Source organism: Sturnus vulgaris, chromosome 7, assembly GCF_052056855.1.
Source record: "Sturnus vulgaris isolate bStuVul1 chromosome 7, bStuVul1.hap1, whole genome shotgun sequence".
Taxonomy (NCBI): Eukaryota; Metazoa; Chordata; class Aves; order Passeriformes; family Sturnidae; genus Sturnus; species Sturnus vulgaris.
The window spans coordinates 40708027-40723168 of record NC_142249.1 but is presented as its reverse complement, the minus strand read 5'-3'; the positions used below and the strand labels follow the sequence as shown (position 1 = coordinate 40723168).

The following is a 15142-nucleotide window of genomic DNA, read 5'->3' as shown; positions in this document are numbered from 1 at the left end:
CCTAAATCAATCCCTAAATCAATTCCTAAAGCTGAAGATCTTGGGTAACATCTCCTAGGGATGATTTTCTCCTCTCTTCAGGGAAATCCCACAAGCTTGGCTCATTGCCACGGGGGTTTCTGCAGCACAGCAGAAAGGCCCCAGCAGCCAAATTCCAGCTGGATCCCAATATTCAAATCCCAAATCCCAGCTGAATCCGGATTTTCAAATCCCAAATTTCAGCTGGATCCCAAAATTCAAATCCCAAATTCCAGCTGAATCCCAATTTTGAAATCCCAAATCCCAGCTGAATCCCAATATTCAAATCCCAAATTTCAGCTGGATCCCAATTTTCAAATCCTAAATTCCAGATGAATCCAAATTTTCAAATCCCAAATTCCAGCTGAATCCCAAAATTCAAATCCCAAATTTCAGCTGAATCCAAATTTTCAAATCCCAAATTCCAGCTGAATCCCAATATTCAAAACCCAAATTTCAGCTGAATCCCGATTTTCAAATCCCAAATTCCAGCTGAATCCAAATTTTCAAATCCTAAATTCCAGCTGGATCCAGATTTTCAAATCCCAAATTCCAGCTGAATCCTGATTTTCAAATCCCAAATTCCAGCTGAATCCCAATATTCAAATCCCAAATTTCAGCTGAATCCCAATTTTCAAATCCCAAATTCCAGCTGAATCCCAAAATTCAAATCCCAAATTCCAGCTGGATCCCAAAATTCAAATCCCAAATTCCAGCTGGATCCCGATTTTCCAATCCCAAATTCCAGCTGAATCCTGATTTCCAATCCCACATTCCAGCTGAATCCAAATTTTCCAATCCCAAATTCCAGCTGAATCCCAAAATTCAAATCCCACATTCCAGCTGGATCCCGATTTCCAATCCCAAATTCCAGCTGGATCCCGATTTCCAATCCCACATTCCAGCTGGATCCTGATTTCCAATCCCAAATTCCAGCTGGATCCCAATTTTCCAATCCCACATTCCAGCTGAATCCCGATTTTCCAATCCCACATTCCAGCTGGATCCTGATTTCCAATCCCACATCCCAGCTGGATCCCGATTTTCCAATCCCACATTCCAGCTGGATCCCGATTTCCAATCCCACATCCCAGCTGGATCCCGATTTTCCAATCCCACATTCCAGCTGGATCCCGATTTCCAATCCCAGCTGGGCAGATCCTGGTTTATTTGATTTTCTGGGCTCCCTCCAGCCTGGGGGCTCACCTGGGGTTTTTGTTGTTGAGGCTCAGAGCGATCTCATTGACGGCGTGGGGATGGGACATGACCATGTTGAACCCGTACTGCAAAATATTATAATAAAATAAAATATAATAAAATAAAATAAAATAAAATAAAATAAAATAAAATAAAATAAAATATAAAATAAAATGAATAAAATAAAATAAAATAAAATAAAGAATAAAATAAATAAAAGAAAATATAAAAGAAAATATAAAATAGAAAATAAAATAGAAAATAAAATATAAAATAAAATAAAATGAATAAAATAAAATAAAATAAAGAATAAAATAAATAAAATATAAAATATAAAATAGAAAATAAAATAGAAAATAAAATAAAATAAAGAATAAAATAAATAAAAGAAAATATAAAAGAAAATATAAAATAGAAAATAAAATAGAAAATAAAATAGAAAATAATATATAAAAGAAAATATAAAATAAAGTAAAATAAAAATTAAAAAATAAAATAGAATATAAAAGAAAATATAAAATTAAATTACAATAAAATAAAATAAAAAATAAAAAATAAAATAAAATAAAAATTTTAAAAAGAAAATATAAAAGAAAATATAAAAGAAAATAAAGTAAAATAAAAATTAAAAAATAAAATAAAATATAAAATAAAATATAAAATAAAATATAAAATAAAATTAAATTAAAATAAAATAAAATAAAAATTAAAAAAATAAAATTTAAAAAATAAAATATAAAATATAAAAAATATAAAATAAAATAAAATAAAATTAAAATTAAAATAAAAAATAAAATAAAATAAAATAAAATAAAATAAAATAAAATAAAATAAAATAAAATAAAATAAAAATAAAAATAAAAATAAAATAAAATATAAAATAAAATAAAACAATCCAATAGTCCAGCCTCAGGCTGGCACCAAAAACCCCCACGGGAAATCCCAAAATGTCACCAGATGCCAACGGATGGCAGCTCCCACAGAGCGATTCAGGGCAAAAAAAGGGAATTTAAAAGGAGAATGGTTCAAAATGGAATTTAAATCCAGAATGGTTCAAAGTGGAATTTAAATCCAGAATGGTTCAAAAAGGAATTTAAATCCAGAATGATTCAAAAAGGAATTTAAAAACCAGAATGGTTCAAAGTGGAATTTTAAACCAGAATGTTTCAAATTGGAATTTTAAGCCAGAATGTTTCAAAATGGAATTTAAAAGCAGAATGATTCAAAATGGAATTAAAAACCAGAATGGTTCAAAGTGGAATTTTAAACCAGAATGTTTCAAAATGACATTTTAAAATCAGAATGGTTCAAATTGGAATTTTAAACCAGAATGATTCAAAAATTAATTTTAAACCAGAATGTTTCAAAATGGAATTTTAAACCAGAATGATTCAAAAATGAATTTAAAAGCTGAATGTTTCAAAATGGAATTTAAAAGTAGAATGTTTCAAAATGACATTTTAAAATCAGAATGGTTCAAATTGGAATTTTAAACCAGAATGTTTCAAAATGGAATTTAAATGCTGAATATTTCAAAAAGGAATTCAAAACCAAAATGTTTCAAAATGGAATTTATAAACCAGAATGGTTCAAATTGGAATTTTAAACCAGAATGGTTCAAAAAGGAATTGAAAAAGCAGAATGTTTCAAAATGACATTTTAAACCAGAATGTTTCAAAGTGGAATTTTAAACCAGAATGATTCAAAAATGAATTTAAAAGCTGAATGGTTCAAAATGGAATTTAAAAGCTGAATATTTCAAAAAGGAATTCAAAAGCAGAATGGTTCAAAATGGAATTTTAAGCCAGAATGTTTCAAAAAGGAATTTAAAAGCTGAATGATTCAAAAATGAATTTAAAACCAGAATGTTTCAAAGTGGAATTTTAAACCAGAATGTTTCAAAATTACATTTTAAATCAGAATGGTTCAAATTGGAATTTTAAACCAGAATGATTCAAATTGGAATTTTAAACCAGAATGATTCAAAAATGAATTTAAAAGCAGAATGATTCAAAAAGGAATTGAAAAGAACAATGTCAGGAGCTGGCCCAACACATCCAGGCTCTCACTGCCCTTCTCCCTAAATCCCCAAATAATGGAATTGTGTCTCTTTCCTTCTCAAAAAAATTGACATTTTTATGCAAATTTCAATATTTCCATCAATTCTACCTTAAAAAAAAAAAAAATCTTCCCTCCCACCTTCCCCCCACCCAAAAAAAAAAAAAAAAAAAAAAAAAAAAAAAAAAAAAAAAAAAAAAAAAAAAAAATCCGAGGGAATGACCTGGTAGTTCATGATGGCCCTCAGGCACATGATGCACACGTGGACATCATCCTTTTTACTCACTAATCTGGAATTTTTTAGGGTTCTTCTGCTTGGCAAGGTGTTGTACCTGCAAAAAAAAAACAAAAAAAAAAATTAAAAAAAAATAAAAAATTAAAAAAAAAACCCATTTCTCATCATCCGTAATTTTCTATTTTTTTTTTTTTTGGCAGTGAAAAGCAGGGAAATAGAATATTGCCCCTTAACTGGGAGAGGATTTTTCAGGAATTTTCCAAAGGAAAAACAGGAAATATTGATGGGAATAAAAGAGGAAAAGGCCAGGATAAAAATCCAAAAGTTTGGCTTCACTCCTGCCAGCACAGGTGACAGGGAAAAATCCCAAAAAACAGGGACAGGGAAAGCCACACTGGTTTATTGTGAATTCCTGGCTTATCCCTAAAAATTCCCTGTTTAAATCCATGATGAAAACAGGGAATACCACACCAAATTTTGTGAATTCTCAGCTCATCCCTAAAAATTCCCCGTTTAAATCCACTAGAAAAGGCAAAGACACCAATTATTGTGAATTCCCAACTCATCCCTGAAAATTCCCTGTTTAAACCCACAAAAAAAGCAGGAACAGGGAATATCACACCAGATTTTGTGACATTGGTTTATTGTGAATTCCTGACTCATCCCTGAAAATTCCCTGTTTAAATCCACTATAAAAGGCAAGGACACCAATTATTGTGAATTCCCAGCTCATCCCTAAAAATTCCTTGTTTAAATCCACCAAAAAAAAGCAGGAACAGGGAATAACTCAACAATTTTTGTGACCCCCTGGCTCATCCCTAAAAATTTCATTTTAATTCCACTATAAAGGCAAGGACAGGGAAAGCCACACTGGTTTATTGTGAATTCCTGGCTTATCCCTAAAAATTCCTTGTTTAAATCCACCAAAAAAAAGCAGGAACAGGGAATAACTCAACGATTTTTGTGACCCCCTGGGCTCATCCCTGGAAATTCCCTTTTTTTACAAGCACAAGCCAAGGTCCCACACCAGGCCTGGCTGTTCCCCCTGTGCTCCCCCTGCCCACAATTCCCAATTTTCCACAATCCCTCCCCTGGGCTTTTCCTTGCCAGCCCTGCTGAGATGAAAGGAAATCCCAAATCCAGAGCAGGATTCTGTCAAAGGATTTTTTATCTTTTTTTTTTTTTTTTTTCCATAAATATGGATGAATCCATCAGCTCAGGGCACTGTAGGATTTTGGGAAACGTGACCCAGTTTGGGATCAAGCAATGGGGAGGAGGGGGGGGGGTTGGAGCACTGGGGTTTGAATTTTGGGATGAGGCTGCTGGCCCTGAGCTCTGCACCTGGAAAATTTGGGATATTCCCCAGACCTGCCAATTCCACACATATCATCCCAACAAATAGGAAAAGCACAGGAAAAAAAAAAAAAAAAAAAAAAAGATATTTTAAACTATTTTTAGTTCCTACACCGGTTTCTCTCAGATTTAAATGATGAAAGGCTGCAGAATTCTTTTCCATGCATTTTTAAATCGGATTAATGAGATTTTTATCGTGCCACTGTTGGAAGAAAAATAATTTCCTCAGTGCCTGGTGAATCCCTAAATTTCAGACCTGAGGCATCCACCAGTTCTGTTGGCTCTAAGAAATGGGGGGAAATCTCTTTAAACAATAAAAATCCCCGTAAATCCAGATTTTGGCATTTCCAGGTGTTTGGAGAAGGATGCTCCAGCCTGTCCAGCAGTGCCTCTGCCCTGCCTGGAATTCCAGCCTGGATCCAAAACCCTGGGGTGGGACCTTCCCAAACTGGGATGATCCCACCTAAACCTCTGCACAGCTGGGTGGCCAAACTGGGAGAGCTGGGAATGTTCCCCTGGAGAAGGGAAGGATCCAGGGAGAGCTGGGAATGTTCCCCTGGAGAAGGGAAGGATCCAGGGAGAGCTTCCAGCACATTCCAGGGCCTGAAGGGGCTCCAGGAGAGCTGGAGAGGGACTGGGGACAAGGGATGGAGGGACAGGACACAGGGAATGGCTCCCACTGCCAGAGGGCAGGGATGGATGGGATATTGGGAATTGGGAATTCCCAGATTTGCTGTGGATCCCTGGAAATGTCCCAGGCCAGGCTGGAATAACCTGGGACAGTGGGAGGTGATTCCAGATAATTCTGGAATATCCCCAGGGAGGAAATTCCACTCTGGGATCTGTCCAGGGCTTGGATTTGTCTCCTGTCCAGGTGGGATTTTCTGGGATCAGATCCTCTGGCATCACCCAGCTCCATCCTCTGGGCACATTCCCAGCTCCCAGAGCTTCCCCCTGTGCCAGGGGATCCCAGCACATGGAAAATTCCCTGTGCTGAGCCAAGCCCTCAGAACAGAGGGAATTCTGTGCTGGATTCCCATCCCATCATCCCATTATCCCATCCCATCCAATCCCAGTGATCCCATCCCATCCCATTCCATCCCATTATCCCATTATCCCATTATCCCATTATCCCATCCCACCAGCACATGAGATTCCTTCACCACCAGCACCGAGAATTAAGGAGGATTTTTGGTTCAGCAACTCCTGAACATCACTCTGTCCCTGGACCAGGAATTCCAGGAAATTCCAGGAGATTCCAGGGAATTCCAGGAGATTCCAGGAAATCCCAAGAAATTCCAGGGAATCCCAGGAAATTCTAGGAAATTCCAGGGAAATCACAGGAAATTCCAGGGAATCCCAGGAAATTCCAGGGAATTACAGGAATTCCCAGGAAATCCCAGGAAATTCCAGGGAATCCCAGGAAATTCCAGGGAATTACAGGAAATCCAGGGAAATCCAGGAAATTCCAGGGAAATTCAGAAAATTCCAGGGAATTCCAGGGAATTCCAGGAAATCCCAGGAAATTACAGGGAATTCCAGGGAAATCCAGGGAATTACAGGAAATTCCAGGGAATTCCAGGAAATTCCAGGAAATCCCAGGAAATCCCAGGGAATTCCAGGTAATTCCAGGAAATCCCAGGAAATTCCAGGGCATCCCAGGGAATTCCAGGGAATCCCAGGAAATCCCAGGAAATTCCAGGAAATCCCAAGAAATCCCAGGGAAATCCAGGGAAATTCTGAAAATCCCAGGGAATTCCAGGGAATTCCAGAAGCACAGGTCCATTCAGGTTGGGAAAACCCTCCGAGTCCATGGAATCCCAGCATTCCCAACCCTTGCCAAGGCCACCTCGTCCCCAAAATCCCACATCCCCAGGGCTTGGAATAGAAAATCAACCCAACACTGGCTGCTTGTTGAGGAATATCCCTGCCTGGAATGGAAAAAAAAAATTGGGAATTCTGGGAGCTCTCTGCAGAAATCTACCCCTGGAATTCAGGCTGGGGATTCTTTTCCCTGTGTCCCTGATGGTTTTTTTTTTGGTTTTTTTCCCCCTCACTAAATCGAGGCAGCTCCAACAGCTCCCTGTGTGCACCAGGGAAAGGCTGGATGAGTTTTCCCTCGTTCCTGCTCTCCCCCAGCCCTGGAGGAGTGGCTGGGTTGGATTTCCTGGCTGCTGCAGGTCCCCGGTGATGTCACCCCCGGGATATTTATCCTGCTAATTCGAGGCAGACGCTTCCTCTCTCCTCATTTCCACGGCCCCTCCTCGCAAAGGGGAACTGCGAAACTTTTCTGTGCCCTGCAGAAGAGCAGGAGCTGAAAATGCTGAGCCTGTGGGAGCCCCTGCAGAGGGGAAGGGGCTGGGGAGGGAGCGAAGCCCAAAATTGGGGATGAGGAGGATGAGGAGGATGAGGAGGATGAGGAGGATGAGGAGGATGAGGAGGATGAGGAGAAGAGCAGGAGTTGAACAGCATGGTGGGAAAACCAAGAACCAGCAAAGCCAAGGCTGATCCTGGGCTGGAAAAGAGTTTGGGTTCTTTTTCCTCACTCAGATCTGACAGAAAAACCTTTCTGATAAAGAATAATTCCTTTTTTTTTTTTATATATATATATTTTAGGGCTATGGAGCTGCTCCAAGGCTGGAGCCAGGCTGGGAGAGCTGGGAATGTTCCCCTGGAGAAGGGAAGGATCCAGGGAGAGCTTCCAGCACATTCCAGGGCCTGAAGGGGCTCCAGGAGAGCTGGAGAGGGACTGGGGACAAGGGATGGAGGGACAGGACACAGGGAATGGCTCCCAGTGCCAGAGGGCAGGGATGGATGGGATATTGGGAATTGGGAATTCCCAGATTTGCTGTGGCTGCCCCTGGATCCCTGGAAGTTCCCAAGGCCAGGCTGGAACAGTGGAAGGAAGGTTGGAATTAAATCCTAAACCCTTCTGGAATTCCAGGATGTGCCCAGCCTTTGAATGCCCCAATTTCATCCAAATCCCAGCTGACTTCTCCTATCATTGTCACCTTTTTAGCTGCTAAAAAAAAAAATAAAAATATCCTGTTGGATAATATCCAGCCCAGGGGGATCCCACAGGGATGAGGAGCTGGAATTCATCAGGGCTGGGTGGGTTTTGGGTTCCATCCCTGCAGTTTTGCTGCTGCTGAGTTGGAAAATTTGGGGTTTGTACCAACTTGACAGCAAGAAAAAAAAGTAAAAATTCCTTGAGAAAGGCAGGGTTTGGCTCAGCCCAGCACTCCGGGGTTTCTCTCATCTCCTGGGGCTGCTCACAAAGATGTTCTGGACAATTGGGAAGGCTCTGACAAAACGGTGACACCCCCGGGACCCGGGCAGTGAAAGTGTCACTGGCAAAGCCCAAATCCCGGGACTGCAGCTCCCAAATCCGGGTCAAGTTCAAGCCCAAACCCAGGGACTGCAGCTCCCAAAACTGGGTCAAGTTCGAGCCCAAATTCTGTGACTGCAGCTCCCAAAACCGGGTCAAGTTCGAGCCCAAATTCAGAGACTGCAGCTCCCAAAACCGGGTCAAGTTCGAGCCCAAATTCTGTGATTGCAGCTCCCAAATCCGGGTCAAGTTCGAGCCCAAACTCAGAGACTGCAGCCCCCAAAACCGGGTCAAGTTCAAGCCCAAATTCAGAGACTGCAGCTCCCAAATCCGGGTCAAGTTCGAGCCCAATTAGTGAATTAACTCCAAGCCCACTGATGGACCTGCCTGGATCATTCTTTCCTCACACACTCGACAGATTGTGGAGGAAAACCGAAATTTCTCCCTTCAATCCCCATGAAAACTCCAGTATTTTTCACAGAAGAAAGGGAATTTCTAATGGGCTGGGACACTGCAAAGCCTGCATTAATATTAATCTGACAGCAGAGTCTGGCTCTCAGCAAAGCTCCCTCTCCCAAAAAAAGCAGCACTTCAATCCCCAAAGGTTCTTCCTCCTTTTTCATCCTCCTGCCCTCGTTTTGATGTTGGTTTCCCAAATCCCTGTGCCTTCTCTTGAGGATAAAAATCCCTTCTCAGTTGCCAGGGAAACACAGGGAGCTGGGAATTGGCAGCTCCAGCACTGCTAAAAGGAGCTGGAATTTACAGAGGGATGGTCCTGGAGCAGGGACAGAGCTCTGCCCATCCCTCAAATATTTGGGGATCTGAAGGAGAAACTTCTCCTCACAACAGCTAAGGAAGGGGAACAGGGTGGATTTTCCACTGCGAGAAAACTGAAAAAAAAAAACCCCAACTTTGAGGCTTAAAGTGTCCCACAGGGCTGTTAGTGACTGGAGAACAGCACCGTGAATATGGAAATGTCAGCAGTTAGGACAGGCTGGAGGTGAGAGGAAAGGCGTGGATTGGTTGTTAGGGATTAAAAGAAAAGTCTGGGATGCATTGTAAGCACAACTGGAGGGGTTCAGATGATCCTACAGGTGTGGCTGACACCTGTGGGCTGGGCTCTGTCACCCAGGAGCCGGGAATGGCTGAATCCTCTGGGTACAACAAACAGCATTTAAATAATAAATAAATTGCTGGATCCTCTGGATTCAACAAATAGCATTTAAATAATAAATTGCTGAATCCTCTGCATATTAATAAATTAATAATATTGTATCCTCTGGATGCAACAAACAGCATTAAAAAAAAATTGCTGTACAATCTGGATTCAACAAACAGCATTTGAAATAATAAATAATAAATAAATTGCTGTATCCTGTGGCCACAATAAACAGAATTTAGAGGGCCAGTCTGGACCTTGCACCCCTCGTGTTGGCTCTTACAGCAAACGGGGCCAACAGTGGCCACCTCAAGCCCTGCCTGTGCCACAGCCCGGCTGGGAGGTGGGACAGGGAAAGATCAGGGAGATCCTGGTGGGAAAAGCTGTCCCAGCCTCAATTCCCAAGTTTTCCCCTCCCATATTCCCAAGTTTTCCCAGCCTCAATTCCCAGTTTGTCCCACCCTGAATTCCCAAGTTTCCCATCCTGAGTTCCTGAGCTGTCCCATCCTGAATTCCCAATTTTCCCCTCCCAAATTCCCAATTTCCCCTCCTGAATTCCCGATTTTCCTTCTCCTGAATTTCCAATTTCCCCTCCCGAATTCCCAATCTCCCCTCCCAAATTCCCAATTTCCCCTCCTGAATTCCCAGTTTTTCCCATCCCAAATTCCCAATTCTTCCCACCCCGAATTCCCAGCTTCCCCTCCCAAATTCCCAATTAATTTTCCCAATGTTTCCCCTCCCGAATTCCCAATTAATTTTCCCATTTTCCCCTTCCAAATTCCCAATTAATTTCCCATCCCAAATTCCCAATGTTTCCCCTCCGGAATTCCCAATTCCCCCTCCCGAATTCCCAATTTTCCCACTCCCAAATTCCCAATTTTCCCCTCCCGAATTCCCAATTAATTTTCCCTATTTCCCCTCCCAAATTCACAATTTTTCCCATCCCAGATTCCCAATTCCCCCCTCCCAAATTCCAATTTCCCCTCCCGAATTCCCAATTAATTTTCCCAATTTCCCACTCGCGGATTCCCAATCTCCCATCCCAAATTCCCAATGTTCCCCCTCTTAAATCCCCAATTAATCTCCCATCCCAAATTCCCAAATTCCCCCTCCCGAATTCCCAATTTTTCCCATCCCAAATTCCCATTCCCCCTCCCAAATTCCCAATTAATTTTCCCAATGTTTCCCCTCCCAAACTCCCAGTTTTCCCCCTGGTGCCCCTCCCGAATTCCCAATTAATTTTCCCAATATTCCCCCTCCCGAATTCCCAATTAATTTCCCAATATTTCCCCTCCCGAATTCCCAATTAATTAATTTCCCAATATTCCCCCTCCCGAATTCCCAATTAATTAATTTCCCAATATCCCCCTCCCGAATTCCCAGTTCATTAATTTCCCAATATTTCCCCTCCCGAATTCCCAATTAATTAATTTCCCAATATTCCCCCTCCCGAATTCCCAATTAATTAATTTCCCAATATTCCCCCTCCCGAATTCCCAATTAATTAATTTCCCAATATCCCCCTCCCGAATTCCCAGTTCATTAATTTCCCAATATCCCCCTCCCGAATTCCCAATTAATTTCCCAATATTCCCCCTCTCGAACTCCCAATTAATTTCCCAGTTTCCCCCTCCCGGATTCCCAATTAATTTTCCCAGTTTCCCCCCGGTGCCCCTGCCGGATTCCCAATTAATTTCCCAATATTCCCCCTCCCGAATTCCCAATTAATTTCCCAGTTTCCCCTCCCGAATTCCCAATTAATTAATTTCCCAGTATCCCCCTCCCGAATTCCCAATTAATTTCCCATTCTCCCTCCCGAATTCCCAATTAATTTCCCAATATTCTCCCTCCCGAATTCCCAATTAATTTCCCAATATTTCCCCTCCCGAATTCCCAGTTAATTTTCCCATTTCCCCTCCCGAATTCCCAATTAATTTCCCATTCCCCCTCCCGAATTCCCAATTAATTTTCCCAGTTTTCCCCCCGGTACCCCTCCCGAATTCCCAATTAATTTCCCCAATGTTTCCCCCTCCCGAATTCCCAATTAATTTCCCAATATTCCCCCTCCCGAATTCCCAGTTAATTAATTTCCCAATATTCCCCCTCCCGAATTCCCAATTAATTTCCCAATACCCCCCTCCCGAATTCCCAATTAATTTCCCAATATTCCCCTCCCGAATTCCCAATTAATTAATTTCCCATTTCCCCTCCCGGATTCCCGGTTCATTAATGTCCCATTATCCCCGTCCCGAATTCCCAGTTAATTTCCCATTATCCCCCTCCCGGATTCCCGGTTCATTAATGTCCCATTATCCCCCTCCCGAATTCCCAGTTCATTAATTTCCCAATATTTCCCCGTCCCGAATTCCCAGTTCATTAATTTCCCAATATTTCCCCGTCCCGAATTCCCAGTTCATTAATTTCCCAATATTTCCCCGTCCCGGATTCCCGGTTCATTAATTTCCCAATATTTCCCCGTCCCGGATTCCCGGTTAATTCCTGGTTTCCCGTCCACCGTTCCCGGTGTCCGTGCCGTACCGCAGCGTTCCGTGCCGGCTGCGGGCGGGCGCGGGGGCGGCTCCGTTGCCGCCGGCCGGGGGCAGATTGGCCGCCCTGTGCAGCTCCTCGATGGAGCGGCTCCACGCCTTGGCCCTGTCCATGGAGCTCTCCACGCTGCTCTCCAGGCTCTCAAAGTCAAACCTGACGGCCAAAAAAAAAAAAAAAAAAAAGGAAAATCCCAAAGGAAATCCCCGGCTTCGAGGGGTTTGCCGGGTTTTCCTTGCCGGGTGGAGGAGTTTGTTGGACAAAGCCCAAGGGGGTGAAAATGAAAGGAAAATTCTCCGGATCCATCAAATCCAACACTGGGAAGGGCCCTCCCCACCCCCCCACCCAGAGCATCCCAAAGTTCTGAGATGTCAGCAAGAATCCAACAATCCATCCGTGGATGGAAACACCCAACGATGTCCCCATGGAAAAGCAGAGTTGGACATGGAAAAGTCCAGGGAAAAGCAGGATGAGCTTCACGTGGGAAAGGAAATTGCAGAAGCACTCCAGGCTGGAATTCCAGTGAATTCCAGGTTCATTCAGGTTGGGAAAAACCCCCCAAGAACATGAAACCAAATCATTCCCAGCCTTGCCCTCGTCCCCAAATGCCACATCCCCAGAGGCTTTGGATATAAAATAAATCCAACACTGAGGAACATCCTTTCCTGTAAGGAAAAAGTGGGAATTCTGGGAGCTGTCTCCAGAAATCAGCTGTGCCAGCACCACTCTGGTCCCCTCATCCCACAGCTCTGGCCCCACAAAGCTCCCAGCACATCCCAGGATCTCCAGAGCCAACCCCACATTCCCTCATTTCTGCCTCCTCACTCGCTGCTCCGCAATTCCAAGCAGGAATTGCTGCTTCCCCTCCCAGCTCCTGAGGTTCCCCATGCCAGAGGGGGGAAACCCAGCGTGCATTTGTACGAATTGAGGGAGAAACGCTCTGTACAAACATTTCTTTTTGCTGGGCGCTGCTTTTTTTTTTTTTCCCGGGGTTAACATTTGAAACCATGGGATTTTCCCTCATGAATTTTCCTGCAGCCCCAGCACAAATCTCTTTTCTGGGCAGTGGCAGACATAAATCTGATGGCAGCCTGGCTAAAAATAAATCACCAGCTCTCCCCAGCTTGAGTTTCCACTCCAGAATTGTCTTTAACCTAAGGGCTCCTTCTCATTTTTATTGGAAAAAAAAAAAAAAAATCTGCCAGGATATCCTGAATGAATGTGGATGAATTCCCCAGGCCTGGAATTTCCCCCAGGCAGGCTGGATGGGGCTTGGAGCACCCCGGGGTTCTGGAAGGTTCCCTGGCCATGGGATTTCAGGTCCCTCCCAACACAAACCAGGCTGGGCTGGGTCCGTGGCAATGAAACAAAATTTCAGCTGGAGATCACCGAGATTTCCACGGAAATTCCCTGCTGGATTTCAGAGCTCCAGTCATGATTGACGACCCAAACAACTGCAACTGATCCCAGCACCTGATCCCAAATCTGATCCCTAAATCTGATCCCTAAATCTGATCCCAAATCTGATCCCACACCTGATCCCAACACCTGATCCCAAATCTGATCCCACACCTGATCCCACACCTGATCCAACACCTGATCCCAAATCTGATCCCAAATCTGATCCCAACACCTGATCCCAAATCTGATCCCAGCACCTGATCCAACACCTGATCCCACACCTGATCCCAACACCTGATCCCAAATCTGATCCCTAAATCTGATCCCAACACCTGATCCCAAATCTGATCCCAAATCTGATCCAACACCTGATCCAACACCTGATCCCAAATCTGATCCCAACACCTGATCCAACACCTGATCCCAAATCTGATCCCACACCTGATTCCAAATCTGATCCCAAATCTGATCCCAACACCTGATCCAACACCTGATCCCAAATCTGATCCCAACACCTGATCCAACACCTGATCCTAAATCTGATCCCTAAATCTGATCCCAGCACCTGATCCCAAATCTGATCCCAACACCTGATCCAACACCTGATCCCAACACCTGATCCCACACCTGATCCAACACCTGATCCCACACCTGATCCCAAATCTGATCCCAACACCTGATCCCAACACCTGATCCCAAATCTGATCCCAAATCTGATCCAACACCTGATCCCAAATCTGATCCCAAATCTGATCCCACACCTGATCCCAACACCTGATCCAACACCTGATCCCAACACCTGATCCCAACACCTGATCCCAAATCTGATCCCAACACCTGATCCCAAATCTGATCCCACACCTGATCCCGAGCTCCCCGGGTCCTGTCCTGGCTGTGCAGGATTCCAGCCCTGCCTGGAGCTTGGGAATTCCCTGGAGCAAACCCATCCCCAGGGAATCCTGATCCCTGCACACATTATGGGATGGCTTTTCCAGCCCTAACATGCTCAGAGAGCAAAGATCCAAAAATATGAATAGATAGAGGTGAATAATCCCAAATCTAAATTTAGGTTTGGGGGGTTTTTTTGTTTGGTTTGGGTTTTTTTCTTTTTTTTTTTTTGTTCGGTTTGATTTGGTTTGGGGTTTTTTTTGTTTTTTTTGTTTTTTTTGGTTTTTTGTTTGGTTTGGGGTTTTTTTAATTTTTTTTTTTGTTTGATTTAGTTTGATTTGGTTTGGGGTTTTTTTAATTTTTTTTTTGTTTGATTTGGTTTGATTTGGTTTGATTTGGTTTGGGGTTTTTTTTCCTTTTTTTGTTTTTTGGTTTTTTGTTTGGTTTGGGGGTTTTTTTAATTTTTTTTTTTTGTTTGGTTTGGTTCGATTTGCTTTGTTTTTTATTGGGGTTTTTTTTTGTGTGTGTGTGCTGTGATGAAATAATTCCAGACTCACATCAACATTTCCTCTACTCTCAAACCCCACAGAATCCTGGAATTATCAAGGCTGGAAAAAACCAGACCCACCAAACCCTTCCATGCCCCACCAAACCTTTTTTTTTTTTTTTTAAATTTCTTTTTTTTTTTTGGACTTTTTGAACAATTCCAGAGGATTGGCACTCCACCACTACCCTGAGCAGCCTCGATCCCTTTGGAATCCCTTTGGAATGAAGGAATATTCCCAAATATCCACGAATTTCCTGGCAAGGAATGTCCCACTTACGTGACTGCACACTGGGCAAAGGACAAATATTCCACCAGCACGTCCAGCCCTTTGTTCTCCTCATTCAGGAACTCCCTGACCCACCTGAGACACAAACACCAGACATCACAATTCCAGAAATTCCCTGGAAAAAATGG

At 42.8% G+C, this 15142-nt stretch overlaps 1 protein-coding gene across 8 annotated transcripts in view; it reads right to left on the bottom strand.

The window, feature by feature from the left end:
* Positions 1 to 15142, bottom strand: part of FMNL2 (formin like 2) — a 117912-nt gene that overhangs the window by 40925 nt on the left and 61845 nt on the right. For all 8 annotated transcript variants that reach the window (XR_015804933.1, XM_088168441.1, XM_088168444.1 and 5 more), the window contains exons 5-8: positions 15006 to 15089; positions 11887 to 12048; positions 3497 to 3605; positions 1225 to 1301 (exon numbers count right to left, since the gene is read on the bottom strand). Coding sequence is in view for 7 of the 8 variants with exons in the window: in XM_088168441.1 (XP_088024567.1) it covers positions 1225 to 1301; positions 3497 to 3605; positions 11887 to 12048; positions 15006 to 15089 (432 nt within the window). In the remaining variant the exon portion in view is untranslated. The remainder of the gene's footprint in view (positions 1 to 1224; positions 1302 to 3496; positions 3606 to 11886; positions 12049 to 15005; positions 15090 to 15142) is intronic.